Below are 15,865 nucleotides of genomic sequence, written 5' to 3'. Positions count from 1 at the left end.
GCCTTCGGTCGGTAAATCACTGTATTGTTGTGAATGTACATGTACATGAAGTTGCATATACTCAATAGTCAGGAATGATTTCGATGTCGGTATATACACATTTTCAGGTTAACTGATTGCATTTTATCTATCATGAATGTACGTAGGGCCGCACAACAGAATATCGTGTTTTATCAAAATCCGCGGCTGCCTCTGAAATCTACGACAATCCTTGAGGTCAAAGTTCGCCCGTCCTCGCTAAAGTTGCTCAGCTCGTCTATCACCTCCGTCATTAAATGACGTATCCATTCTCCCTACAGTAGTAAGTGGCGACCTTTCAGGTCAGGGCTCTAACGTTAGCGCACGTCCGACGAGTTGCGCTGCAAGTATATGAAGTAAATAGTGCAGCCGATTACTTAACCGAGGACAGGACACGCGACTGGCTTCGAAACTAAGGTATGCCATGCAAAAATACACCATTCTGTCACGACTAAATCTACAACCTGTAATCGTGGGGAAACAAGTGGACTTAAGGACGTGAACAAAATCCGTCTACTGCGGGATTTGGTGCAGATTTGAGACTTGTTAACCACACCTCCAAGGACTTAGTAGACCACTCCCAACAGAACTTGTTCTTACCCCTCGTGTATACGGGTACCCGAAGGTCGTCATGTCATCTGTTGTGACTTTGACATCTTTGCATTTTTACCTCTAGCAGAATGGAAGAATCCGTCTGACCAGCACTATCTTCTGACAGGTAAGCCATTTTCTCTAACGTTTTCAAAGTTAAAGACCGGGTACTTTAGTGGGGGGGGGGGGGGGATTATGAACGTTATTGTCAACTTGGGCGTCGACTACTTACAGACATTTCTTACCCTCTTCCTGCCTTACTTTATGACTACCACAAAATCACACTACATATGCATGGATAAAACAATTATTTATTAGCCGGTCTTAACATACTGTCATGTATATTTAAGGTGTGGTTGTGATTTATAACTATTTTTATCACAATCTGTTATACCATACATTTAAGAGCTAGAGCTACATGTCCTGTAGAATAATTCATATATGATACACGTACATTGGAAATTATACATCAAGCTTGAAAGCGAATGGTGATATGGTACACGTAACACTGTGTCAGAGTACTAAATGGCACCGGAGAGTGGTAGTTAAGATATAATGATAGTATTGATGGGTTTGTATGCGATCGTAATCTCCGGATTCCGGTCTAGCTACAAGATATTGTTGAGGCTTAGCTATCTATGTATGCAATTTGTAAGGACATATTCAATGGTTTTTGCTTTTTCTTGGCAATTTTCTTTGATTTATCTTATTGTAGTAGATATTATTGGCATGTTGATACGACCATGTGATAGACAACCAAATGTTTAAAAATTTACACGATACAGTGAACACTGTAGGGTTACACCCAAGGTGAGTAAAGGACTGCCTCAGGGTTTGAATTTAGCTTTTACTGGCCACAAATTGGTACCCGCACACTTTTCTGTCATAATCATTCTTCTTGTGCGCCATCATTTTTGTATGATAGTGTAATTTGGTTTATGTTTCAGTTTTGTCATGTTTTGTGTGGTGTTGCGATCTCGGTTTAGATAATGATGTTTTTGTATCTATAACGTTATATGTGCCGAAAACGTTTCTGTGGTTTCAAACAAGAGTCATGGTTTGGATCAGGGTTTTTAGTTTTTCACTCGTTCTCATTGAAATGTAGAAAGTTGCATCGGCTTTATTTTCAGTGAAAACTACCTGGTTGTTTAGGAAATTCCTCTTTTAACCATAGCCAAAAAAATGGCAACTTATTATTTTGGCCCCATTGGTAATGTATTACAGCGCAGGTAACAAACGTCACCGGTAACGTTTGTTACAACAGTAGACTTTACCCTGTTTTCTTCGAAAGGGCTTACCTTATTTACTACATCATTTGGGTATAAGTGGACGTCACTAGGGTCATTTAAAAAGGGGGCAGTTTTTTTACACCAGGTCAAATAGAAAGCTTAGACAGCATCGAACAATGGTAACGTTTGTTACAGTCATTTCTGTACAACACTATGTTAAGCAAGGTGGGAAACAAATCACAGTCAACAACCCTTTCTTGTTTCTTTCGAAAGCCATAAAAACTGTACAGCGTCACAAAAACGGTCATTTCTAGTCTTATACGTGGATGATATAATCGTGGCAAACCTTTGTACTCATGGTGGTAGTCATTCTATTAGTCCACGTTTTCATTTCTTCGTCTCTTAGCTAAGACCGAGAGATAGAAACGCATCAAAACACGCGTAAAGCACTGAGCCAAACTTTACATCTGCTTGAATGTTACGTTTGTGCGCTTCAAGGTCAGATTATTTGTTTGGCATTTTTCGTTATATAACATGTCATGCTTCCATAGTTTGATTGTTGTGTGAAAATGAATCTGTAAACCGAAAAAATACTATTTGAGAATATATATGACCGGAAATTGCACAGTATTTTTGTCAACCGACGATTTCCTTCTCAGATAACGTTATATGAGAACTGTTAAGTTTTTATTTTGACACGTTTTGTTATGCTAGAGAAGCATCTTAGTGACTAGTCACCACTTGAGTACAACTTAGATTAAATCCTATACAAGGAAAATGAGGTTGTAACGTATAGTCTGCATTTTGTGGGGAGGGGGTCTATTACATAACAAACATACATGTATATACATGTGAGAACGGGGCGTTAGATTGCTGTCTTCTTCTGCTGGTAGTTCTAATAATACTTTATGGTCTCAGTCAGGACTGTTTGAAAACTTTTCCTGAGATTGGACTCATTGAACGTGTCATGGCGACGTTGTATGGTACCCGAGAGGGCGTTCACCTTAGTCATGTTTGCACTGAACTCGTATGTGTGCATTCAATACATTGACAACTTGAGACTCTATGTTCATATGGCTCATCTGTAGCGAATCACGTACCACGCTTGTGAGTATCTCTTCTAGTAGTTCTACAACTGCCGAACTAATTTCACTTTTACAGCCACATGTTCAGGTTATTTCACTAGTATCACTTCTACAACTGCACTCAAGGCTACTCCATGACAGGTTTTCACATTTTTGGTATTTTCTTGACACGTTGACCGTCTCCAGAGGTGAAAAATGTTGCTGTTTTCAAAAGCAGTCAAAAATCAATGCACGCGGTGATACCATCCATAAAATTAACCTGTTTGGGCCACGTCTATTTCTTTGTTATATCTAATAAGGTTAATTACGGCAACAGGGATTCCTAGATCATAGATATCGATGTGATGTGACCTTACGGTTATCAAGTAAGCATTCACTACAATACTATATCTACTTCTCTTTGTCTGCTCGCCCTTAGGCTACATGGCCGCTCCTTGTCACCTTTACCCGGGTAGCAACACACCCATTTACTCTCTGCACCATCCTGTCAAATATGATTGATGGCTATCACTGTAAACACGTTAGCAGATTTGTTCAGCATAACGAGTTTCAACAGGTGTGACGCGCGTGCAAATATTATGATGCATGAATGATAAAAAGATACTCGATAAAGTACTAAATACTCAATGAAGCAATTTGTGATTCAGTGCAGTTACTTGACTCTTCCGCCAAGAAGCAGTTACTCAAGCAACTGGATATGTTTTTGTAAAAGGTCAGACATTATCTAAAAAGTTTGACCGTTTCCAAAATCATATCCAGTTGCTTGAGTAACTGCTTTTTGGCGTGTCTTATTACCTGGATGCCTAATCTTCATCGACGTTACTTGAATGTTCTTTTTTCTCAAGCTTTCATCGAGATGATATATCTATCTTTCTAAGAGCGCCCAAATATAGTTTTGTTGTAATGTCAGCCATGAAGTGAATAATGGTATCGTCATCGCATGTGACATCAACAAGGATCTTATTATTCTGCATCGACACACAATATCGCGATTTAATCAAGGGTCGACCCACTCGAAGTAAACGCCATCTGACAACAATAGAGGGCTGGACCTATACAGGCCTATCTTGTACCTAGCCAAGGTTACAGACATCGGGTTGTTGTGGGATGGGAAAGACAATATCCATGGTGGGTTGGATACGCCCAGGTAGATTACAAATGTCAAAATAATTACATTAAAAGCTAGCAACCGCGCTTGCTTTAACTTTTTCTCTGACGACTTTATGACTCTGATGAAATCATCATTCAAAGCCCTGATCATGAATCCAGAAAACTGTTCTGTTGTGGACCTCTCCTCCAGCCTTACCAATGTTTCTCCTATTGGACCTATTGGGTCAGTCGGTCCCCACTCTCCGTGAGCTCAGTTCGTCTCTTTCATGATCGTTTTGACTTAGAGATGTCGTATTGTCTAGATGCTGTTCCCAGTCATAATCAGATAACTGCCAACCTTGAGGTGGCCCTTTTGGTCTTGTTATGTAGTGACCACTGATGCATGACTAATACATTCATTCAGTTCAGTTCCTAAAAGTGTCCTGAACAAAACCTTGAAAACCCCGCGTATGATTGACCAATTTATTGTTGTGTACCTGGGCCCACTTCTCAGTTTATTGTCCTGATCTGTAATTTTATTTTATTTGATTTTGGTCTTGTCATCGAGGCTAAAGTGGCATAACGTGCCATTTGGAACTGCAAACTACATTGAAGATGTTATGATTTTGTGTAGAGTTGAGCTTTCCAGAAACAGCAACAAATTTAGTGCATTATGTTTTTGAAATTTTGAAGGGAAAACCAACACTGATTTTGGCAGCTGACTATATCACGCATACATATATTCACAAAGGATAGAGTATTCTATTCTCTTTAATTTGGTGCAAAACGTTCTTCCTTCAGCAAATCGTTTACTAGTACAGTGCCATGATCTTGTCAAATCTTCTCTTGTGTAACGCCGTATCCCTTCCTTTGCCGACTTACAACATTGTCAGTTGTGTAGCCTTTATATATGTTACTAGTATTCGAACGCAGGTTTTTCTGTGATGCAGGTAGCAAACAGTTGTTAAGATTTTATACACTATTTCCGTACACAAAGTAAAACGCTTGTTAGTATTAAAGCGTTATGCTACTTAAGTGCGCAAATAGCGTATGAAATCTTTATTTATTTCTGTTTCCTTTATACAGGGTAGGCACCCTCAATTTTAACAAACTACTTTACAGGAGCGCCCTTTACAATGGTTATTTGTGTCAAACTGTGTCAATAACGTCTAAACGGTCACCATGACCAAGGAGGTTGCCATAACTCATATCATGCATTTTCTACACAGCTTATATCTACTTATGCTGATTTCATTCATTTATTGGCCTTAAGATTATCAACGGAAATTGCATTGAATGGAGATGATAAAGCTATCTTTTTTACACCACATATGAAATTTTTAGCTAGCAGTTACCCCATCCAATGCACATCTTACCGGTAGCCAACATGTATCATTCCTCTGCTTTACTAAATTTGATATCATGTTATTTTACTTAATTGAATTTCATTTTTTCTTGTTTGCTGCTACATGTTGGGTATGAATGAAATGATGGTTATTAAGTTTGTATAATCTGTCTTTTCTCTTAATATTTGCAGATCTCGTCCATTGACGTGGCTAACTTTTTCAAAAGTATACGTTCCTTCTGCCCTAACGATACAACGTGACGATGAAGAATATTATAGCTTCAGTCATCACTGCTGCCATAGTTTTAACAGGTGAACATTTCTCTCACGTTGTTGTTCTATATTAACGTTATAAATGCACGTTTTGTTGTGGGACAAATAGTTATAGTTCACCACGATCTCTACGGTTTAACGATAAGTCTACAAACCTGTGAATTGTACCTATGATGGAGGCTTCACAATTTTGATTTTGCAGATATGTGCTCAATGTCATTCGACATTTTTTGGCAATCATTTAGTATAAAAATCTGCAGTTTAACGTTGAAAATGGCCGTTTTATACTATCAATGCCAAACTACTGACTATGATGTTGAAATTATGTATTAAACTTTCTGACAAATACACTATTTCTTTTTTTCAGGTGTAAGGCCAGCTAACGCTCAAGGTATACTTGTTTGTTTATTAATTGGTAGCACATGCACAAGTGTAATCAATTTGTATGAAAAGTTCCATCATGATAGCTACACCAGCTTAAGTCGTAATGTATATAAATTTTATATATATGACATATATTGAGGCAGCTTAGAGCTATACATTTGGTTTGGAAAGAGATCACAATAACATTATTGTTGTGAATGTTTATTGCGTTTTTTTATTGATGATAATTTTTGCAAAGGAAGGGAGGAAGCGTATAACGTTATGAAATTTGTATCATCTTCGAAGTTGAAGGAACCGCCATAGTTTAGTCACCAATATATGTCTGGATGTTTAAATACCATACTGACTAAATTAGATAGGTGGACTACCGATAAGAGCAAGATATAGTCTGAGGTATGAATACTTTAATTTCGATCCTTTAGGGTGCTTCAGCCATGACGGTGTGAGTCACAGCGTGGCGTATGCAGGAACGTGTTACACCTTTTCCACGGCAACCGCGAAGTTTCTGGAATTCCACGATGTCAACTGTTATGCGCTCGGCTTGCTGCCTGTGAAAGTCACCAGTGAGGATGTCCACAATGTACTCGTGAAACAGTTACTGTATCTAGATGGTCAACAGGGAGCCAGCGACCACTGGATCGGACTGGCTTTCCTGAACGGAAACTGGACTTACGATGACCTCGGAACGCAGCTACTTCCGGACGATTACAACCAATGGGCGAACGGCACGGACGTCGACGGTTTGAGCCAAAGTGGCGCATGCGCAGCAATGGTATCACCGAGTTATGACTGGGGAATCAAAGCGTGTGTAGAGAGGAAGAGATACATCTGCCAGAAACGTGAGTGAAAGTTTTCAAGTGACTGATTTGTATGCGCCAAAGACAAAATTCATTCACATTTATAACAGCATTGCCGAAGTTCACTGGCCTTCTTCTATCCTACATGCTTTCCTATGGATGAAAGTTTACAGACCAAAGAAAGTTATGAATAGAATTAGAATTAGTAGGATCTAAAAAAATTATGTCATTTCTGAAACAGTGTATAGTCCATGGGTTGGCAAATCGTCCCGGGAAAACGCAAACCAGGTTAACGATTTGATAATGATTAATGATGTCAGATCCTTGCCTGGCGCTTACTAATTGATTGACTTTATATTACACTATTGTTGATATCATAATAACGTTGTTTTTGTTTCGCTTCTTACAGGAATAGAGCTTCCAAGTAAGTACATTCGTTCTTATCATCATCATAAGCTAGTGATATTCAACAAGGTAGATACACATCTTTTAATTGATCACTCAATGCTTTAATGCTGATTTAACAACAGTTGATATATTGATTGTATTGTATTGTATATATTTTGTGTGGTCTGCTGTAAATGAACCTTGTGTAATAAGACGCAATTAGGGTTTTCATGTCCGCAATGTTTTGGCTGAAGAAAGCCATAATCATTATCTTCCATTAAGTGTATTGCCTGTAGTATGCTTAGATGATACTGTACTGTAAAAGAATTAACAATGTAATCGAAAACCATTCAATCTAAGATATAAATGAGAGATCTTAATTATTTTGAATAATTTGTAGGTTGTTTCCAAAACGAGTCCGTCAGCACCAGCGTCGCCTATCGGGATGTCTGTTACACCTTTTCCTCGGAAAAAGCGAAGTTCCTCAACTTCCACGATATCAACTGCTATGACCTTGGGTTGGAGCCCTCGAAGGTTAAGAGCGTCATCACCCACAATGTACTGCAGACACATCTCCTGTACCAGGCTACTCTGGGGGACGCCCTGTCCTACTGGATAGGCCTGGCCGTGGTGAACGGGAACTGGGCCTATAATGATGAGGGGACCGAGCAGCTGGAGGACGAGAACAGCCAATGGGCGAGCGGCACTGACGTAGCTGGCAACACCCGGCAAGGCGCATGCGCACTCATGGCACCACCAGGATATGACTGGGACATCAAAGCCTGTGTGGAAAGACATAATTACATCTGCCAAAAGGGTAACTGTTCCAATCTAGTTGCATTGTGTTATGTACTACATTTACTCATTAGATAATTATATCTAACTTCCCCGATGTCACATCTAGCGACGACTGTAGCTGCTACATGAATTTGAGATGTGCTATAGGATCTGACTTTCTTTGGGTTCTGATTTTTTTATCCACTCACTTGTATTGCAACTGTCATAGATAGCTTTGTTTTGGCAAATCACTTTTGATTATGATTTGTTATCAAAATCGTCATTATTGTTGTGCTATCGATGACTTTAAGTATGAAAAACATTAATTTTATCATCATTGTCTGTTCTTTTCCACAGATATAGCATTAACACGTGAGTATCATCCTCTTTACTTGTAGCATGCTGGTAGCCATCCTTAAACATTTTCACGTAAATCAGACATACTTAGCTGATAACACAGATGCCTATGTTTCAGTCTATTTCTTAACTATTCTGCTAAGAGCAGTTTGCCTTACCCCTCGGGTATTGTTGTTCTCCGCCTGATTTTTCACAACAGCCGATTTCTTTTAATTTGTCGATACAGTTTTATTAGACGTATCATGAGGCACAGAAAAAATAACGTTATTAGTGATCCAGTTCATAGGAGGAGAGGCATAACACTGTTATACATTAAAAAATGACAAATCTTTGTAGGGCTAACCAGTTTGATTTGTCAAACTTAAGCTCAGGCAACGAAACGATAGAAGAGGCCTCGTTTGTCGATACCTAATGATCAAATATGTTCATCTCCCTCAGCCTGTTACGACGATGACAGCGGCGTGGTCAGTGCTCTGTATAACGGTAAATGCTACCTGATTCCTCCTTCCGACGAACAATTCAACCCCTATCTGACTACTAGCTGCACCAGCTACGGCGCGGTTGCAGTTCTGGATAAGGACTCCGACATTCACGCCCTGCTGGTTCGTCTGATCCAGAGGAACCAGATTTCCGGGAGCGACGTCTGGATAGGGCTGGCTTACACGTACGTTAGAAACTTCGGCTATTGAGTCATTGTCAGGGAAAGGCTGTAGACCATCTATCAAAACATTTACCTGCTATTACATGTCTCTACCTGGTACGAATATACAAGAAAATACAATGACCCTTCTTACTACATCTTCAACAAACATCTGGTTTGGTTAGCCTAAAGGTGATTATTCAATACAAAATATCACAGAATGCTGAATATGTTGATATACACAAATAGCATGCTTTCCTACTTCATGATAGCATTTGATTATCTTCTAGCAATGATGAATGGACATTCAATGATCAAACCACTCTTGGAAGTTTCGAGTCGTGGGCAGATGGCCAGAACACCGCCAGTCCACAGAGACCAAACCTGTGCGTCGCCCTCGGAGAGTCCAACAACTTTGACTGGGTCATCCAAGACTGCACGACGAGAAACAGGTTCATCTGTGAACGGCGTACGTATCCCTTGTATATCTTACCTGCGCCACGATTTGCAATATAAGTCACAAGAACAGTATATAAAAACATAGAATCGAAGACCTCGCTACTTAAGTAAAAGTTGTTTTGCTGTTAAAATGTATTTACAAGTATCTCTTAGACAGACCAATTGATTCTGTTTTATGAATATCTCGCCAGTAAAAAAAAATACGACTACATTCAAATCCTGTCATCAGTGTTTAGTTAGCTTACGTCTTATATTCTAACTTACATTTTTTTATGTTTCAGTGCCACCAACACCAGAACCTCGTAAGTACCATAGACATGATATATTCTATATCTTATTCACGTCTGATGACCAGCATATTAATGTGGTCAAAATATGACTTAAAAACGAGTTATTTTTCATGTTTGGATCATTAGATCCAATAGCTGCAATAGAAAACCAGCTACTGATAGCTAATACATCATGCTATATCTTTGGTATTTTTTTGTAATGTTGTATTGTATTGTTTGTCAATGTTTCAGCCACGGCAACAGCGTGTGTAACGGTTCCTCCCACGGATCCAACAGCAGCAACGACACCAGCAGCTGAAACTGCACCACAAGGTAAACGTTCAGATCACACCGTCACTGTATTTCGCATGTCCATCAACTCCAACATGCAATATAACTATTTGACTATCTTGGCAGCCATATCTACGCTCGTATCATCTACATATCCCTTGCCCGTAAATATTATAACAATAGATAATATTTTCTTGCATATCAAGCGTCCTATATTGGCATGTCTTACTTAGTAAGTTCTGCTGCACGTGTATACATTGGGCTGAATGCACTACACCAAACAGGGAAACATGTTCGAATAGCAAACTTGGGATTTCCTCCAGCAGGGTGTACGCGTTTGAGTTCTTTCATTAGTCTCATATGATTATCTTTGCTTTTTACAGGATGCTTCAGCCATGACGGTGTGAGTCACAGTGTGGCGTATGCAGGAACGTGTTACACCTTTTCCTCGGCAACCGCGAAGTTTCTGGAATTCCACGATGTCAACTGTTATGCGCTGGGCTTGCTGCCTGTGAAAGTCACCAGTGAGGATGTCCACAATGTACTCGTGAAACAGTTACTGTATCTAGATGGTCAACAAGAAGCCAGCGACCACTGGATCGGACTGGCTTTCCTGAACGGAAACTGGACTTACGATGATCAGGGATCGCAGCTACTTCCGGACGATTACAACCAATGGGCGAACGGCACGGACGTAGAGGGTTTGAGCATACCTGGTGCATGCGCAGCTATGGTGGGGCCAAGTTATGACTGGGGAATCAAACCTTGTGTGGACAGGAAGAGATACATCTGCCAGAAACGTGAGTGAAACATTTGCACCGTTTCTGCCTCCCGTAATTCTAAAACACAATGGAAAAGCTCTGCAATGTTGCATGGCAGGAGAGGAGCCACAAAATCGAAACTCTTGGCCAAAACATATATAAACAATCACTTCAAAACGAACGTCAAACCTCAAGTCTTTACCACCAGTGCAAAACTGGGTCTGTCAGATAATTTCATTGGGTAAACATAGCAAGAGGTCATTACTCCAATCCTGAATTTTAAAGAGCTACAAACAGAAGATTAATTAATGAATGGCGGCAGGATTTCACCCCCTGCCCTAATGGGTGAGTCAAATTCATTCTAACAAATGGAAAAAAAAAATCTAGGGGCGCTTAGCATCAATTACAAGGCAATAAGGCAAAGGTGGGCCACATATTTTGTACAGATTATAGAAATACACAAGTCATTCTGTTGTCCTCCCTAGCAGAAAACTGTGCCCTCCTCGATACAAAATGGCATGTAGCAACGTACCCACTCGGGCTGTGACGGGTCCATTGCTAATTATTTCAACGGAAGGGGTGGGGCTCCCATCATATATGGGGCGGCTGGCCTGCTGGAAGGCGTGTGAACTGTCAACAGCGAACGTACCTTTAAAGCATTTGTAAACGCTATCAGAGCACGCTGGCTACGGTTTGACATATCATATTCCACAATTGGCAGACATCCAATACCAAAATCTATGAGCCTGTAGATTAAGTAAAGCGTCTTTTTTTTTCAATTGCTTGAGAGTTGTAATAATTTGCGTGTTGTTTTTCCTCAGGTATGGAGCTTCCAAGTGAGTACTATCTTTCCATCTTATGCACTACAAAAAATCGTATTTGATGGCTTTCCTACATTTTAGTACTAGTATATCATTAGCACGCAACGTTCAGCACTTGTGCAGTTATTTCTATTGTTAAAATCATAGGTAGAGCTTCATTGCAAATATATACCTTCTACAGGTTGTTTCCAAAACGAATCCGTCAGCACCAGCGTCGCCTATCGGGATGTCTGTTACACCTTTTCCTCGGAAAAAGCGAAGTTCCTCAACTTCCACGATATCAACTGCTATGACCTTGGGTTGGAGCCCTCGAAGGTTAAGAGCGTCATCACCCACAATGTACTGCAGACACATCTCCTGTACCAGGCTACTCTGGGGGACGCCCTGTCCTACTGGATAGGCCTGGCCGTGGTGAACGGGAACTGGGTCTATGATGACGCGGGGACCGAGCAGCTGGAGGACGAGAACAGCCAATGGGCGAGCGGCACTGACGTAGCTGGCAACACCCGGCAAGGCGCATGCGCACTCATGGCACCACCAGGATATGACTGGGACATCAAAGCCTGTGTGGAAAAACATAATTACATCTGCCAAAAGGGTAACTATTCCAATCTAGTTTCCACATGCACTACATTTTCTCATAGTAAATAATCATATGTAAAACCCCCAATGTAATATCATAACTATTTCAAGAATTTGAGATGTGCTGATGGACGTGACTTTCTTGGGGTTCTGACATAGAAGTTTTACTAGAGCTGAGGATGATGATTATGTTGATTTTGGTGCTGGTGATAATCAAATGTTACATTGTTGTTTATTCTTTCCACAGATATACCACTCACGCGTGAGTACTACATTTTCATTCGTAGTTTTGGATATTCATCCTTTGATGATAGTTCCACATCCACTGAGATGTTGATGATTGTTTTTTTTTTTTTTTGTTGGTTGGGCCTCGTAAGATCATTTGCATATATGTCGACAATATTTGAATAATAGAAAAAGTATTGTTTCATTAAGGTAGCCAGGAGGTATGCCCGAGGAAGATTTCTTTCCGAAAAATAACCATCAATGTTAGTAGATATGTACTTCTATTTTTATAAAATCAAAAATTTGGCCATCAAATGTTGCTATTTGTTGGCCAAATTTCAAGGTCAAAGTAGCTGTCTCAAATTACACAAAAATTTCAAACTCTTCAAAGCTTTTCAAACTTGACATCATTGGATAGGTTTTAGTGAAAGAAATAAAATGGTTTTTATTGCGAAAAAATCGGACATACCGTTAGAGAGTTATGGCCATCAAAAGCCTAAAAATTACGCCATAATTTCTCCTGGTCAGCTAATTAAATATGCAAGATTACAATATCTCCGCAGTCATACAAGATACAAGGAAAAAACTTGGTATACTGGAGTTTTGTAACATACTGAATTGAACTATGGCCATGAAATTTACATATCTAATTCATAAATGATAAATAATCCTGAATGATTGAGTTCCAGGGGTAATAAAATCTGAGTCAGCTAATTAAATATGCAAAAACACCATATTTTCCCTCTCCTTGAAGATACAAGAACAAAACTTGGTATACAGAGGTTTTGGCACATGCCGAATACAAATCTGACCTCAAAATATCATTTTGATTTTTTTATGACCTATAAAAATGGATTGCGTCACTACTACCACCACAATGTGATTATCGGAGCGACACGCCCCAAAAACTGTTCATCAAAATTAGTTAAAATGGATCTTATTTTGAAATATACCCTGTAAGGTAGAATGTCTCGCGCAGCCGCCTCGAAAGGGTGCTATTTAGTGCTCCCAATTGCTGGTAGCATATGGGGTAATAAAAATTTGAGGAAAAAAATTCATAAAAAATCAGCATTACATGATATGACAAAATCCACGCACAGATCTTTTCAAATGACCATTATATACAATACTGTAAAGTATCAACAGCAATCGTCGAATTACAAGCGGGGCAGAACACTTTTCTGGCATTTTTTCCCCAAATGGGCGTGGCCATATAGCTCTCTATGACATCATCATGACGTCATGCTAATATGCATAAATCACCTTTATGCAATAAGGTACTTCCTAAAAAAAAATAAAGACCCATGCATTATCCAAACATGATATTTTCATGACACCAAAAACACCCCCAAATGCCTCAGTTACCACTCTTTATGGCCTTAAGGACTGGTCACAAACAAAAAGTGTAACTTTTGAGTAAGAAATAGACATCCTATCAAGTAGCACCCGCACTTGTGTGTATGTTACAGCCTGTTACGAGGATGACAACACGGTGGTCAGTGCTCTGTATAACGGTAAATGCTACCTGATTCCTCCCTCCGACGAACAATTTAACACCTACGTGAGGACGACCTGTACCGACTACGGCGCGGATGCTGTTCTGGATAAGGACTCCGACATTCACGCCCTGCTGGTTCGTCTGATCCAGAGGAACCAGATTTCCGGGAGCGACGTCTGGATAGGGCTGGCTTACACGTACGTTTACATGTAGTTTGGCTAGATCAACTTGTATCTAAAATTTGTATATAGTATCTGACATATGCACTACATACGGACTGTATATGTAGCGTGCAAATCAATCAGCTGAAACACAAACCCAATCCTCACAGTAATTTTTGGTATATCTCATGTTTGATAACAATAAGATAACACGAGTCCCGATAAAAAATACCTTTCAGTGAAAGTGAATATCAGGTATGACGTCGACCTTCTAGTTCTGAAGGCGGCTAAAGTTGAACTTGCCTGACGAGGGGAAACTCGTACGTAACATTGGCATCTCATCAGTCTGAAAACAATCCAAGAGCATTTTTGTACCACTTGAACTGCTACATTGTCCTGTATGCAGATATATGTTTTGACATGTGTTGGACACATGCTAACACGCCTTTGGCTATTTTACAGCAATGATGAATGGACATTCAATGATCAAACGACCCTAACAAATTTCGACACGTGGGCTGATGGCCAGAACACCGCCAGTCCACAGAGACCAAACCTGTGCGTCGCCCTCGGAGAGTCCAACAACTTTGACTGGGTCATCCAAGACTGCACGACGAGAAACAGGTTCATATGTGAACGGCGTACGTATTCAAAGGGCGTTTTACTTGTTCGTGCCTTGTTTGTGCCTATTCAACAGAAGCAATGATAAAGCCTGAACTTCGGTATATGCATGTATATACAAAAAATAAAGCTTCATTGACGTGACCTTTCTGTATGTTTTCGGTACTCTATTGACTATTTTTGTATAATGTGATTTTCTTATCTGTATTTCAGTGCCTCCAACACCAGCGCCTCGTGAGTATCAATTTTTCAATGGTTAATATACCCTAATCTGTATTCACATTCACAGCCTCGTTACAGAACTCGGCTCAGAACACTTCAATTAGCATCTTTAACGGTTATCTTATAACCGGTGTCATTTTTTCGCATATACCCTGACAAGGTTACAGTTCGTAATCGTAAAGATGAGATATGCGCATGGATTTTGGTGATTTGGCAAAGAGCTAGGCCTAGGAAAGATTATTGGTTAACGTGACAAATATTTGTTCCAGAATACACTATTGCATAAATGATATTTATGGTATTTTGCATATTTTTAGCCACTGCAAGTGTGTGTTCTACGATTCAAACGACGACTCCCTCCGTATCGACAGCACCAAACACCACACTGCAATCATTAACAACAGCAGGTAAGAACACACTTCATATTTCTAGATTTATCCTAACAGAAAAGGCAAATTTTGTTCGACTGTTGTTACCATATTATTCAGATTCATCCGTAAATGTACGCACGGCTACGGCCCAACAACCCAACACGATTTCGTCTGGACCATTCACCAACACAACTCCAGATAAACAACACAAATGCACTGACCAAGGCCACTACATCTCAACAGCACATTAAAAGTCAACTGTACATCATTAGCAATATATCGAGTGACATGTACATGTGTTATCCGAATGAAAGCTCATCTGTGTTGGTAAATTCCATAGTGAAAAGTTTAAACTTTGTTCCAACACAAAGGAAGAAACTCACCATAAATTTTCGGCCGAATACTCCGACCTTCATCAGATGAATGATTCGCTGCACTAATCCGGAAGTCGTCGGATGACGTCAGGTGGCAGCGAATCATAAATGGCGGGAAGGCGAAACCTGCCACCATCACGGTTCAATGAGGGTTGATGTGCCCTAATGTAGATAGCCTCCTTGACGCCCCTCACAAACCAATCCTGTTCAGAGTCCAAGATACGAACTGGTCCAGAGA

At 40.0% G+C, this 15,865-nt stretch overlaps 1 protein-coding gene across 1 annotated transcript in view; it reads left to right on the top strand.

Moving 5' to 3' along the window:
- Positions 1 to 5,620: 5,620 nt before the first annotated feature.
- The window catches only part of LOC118411686, a 70,147-nt gene continuing 59,902 nt past the window's right edge, over positions 5,621 to 15,865 (top strand). The window contains exons 1-8 of the mRNA XM_035814164.1: positions 5,621 to 5,669; positions 5,998 to 6,021; positions 6,437 to 6,853; positions 7,221 to 7,235; positions 7,599 to 8,015; positions 8,333 to 8,347; positions 8,771 to 8,996; positions 9,263 to 9,441. Of these exons, the coding sequence (XP_035670057.1) occupies positions 5,621 to 5,669; positions 5,998 to 6,021; positions 6,437 to 6,853; positions 7,221 to 7,235; positions 7,599 to 8,015; positions 8,333 to 8,347; positions 8,771 to 8,996; positions 9,263 to 9,441 (1,342 nt within the window). The remainder of the gene's footprint in view (positions 5,670 to 5,997; positions 6,022 to 6,436; positions 6,854 to 7,220; positions 7,236 to 7,598; positions 8,016 to 8,332; positions 8,348 to 8,770; positions 8,997 to 9,262; positions 9,442 to 15,865) is intronic.

This window comes from Branchiostoma floridae, chromosome 3 (assembly GCF_000003815.2).
Source record: "Branchiostoma floridae strain S238N-H82 chromosome 3, Bfl_VNyyK, whole genome shotgun sequence".
Lineage (NCBI taxonomy): Eukaryota > Metazoa > Chordata > Leptocardii > Amphioxiformes > Branchiostomatidae > Branchiostoma > Branchiostoma floridae.
Note: the sequence above shows the minus strand (reverse complement) of the source record. Positions and strands in the feature narration are given on the sequence as shown.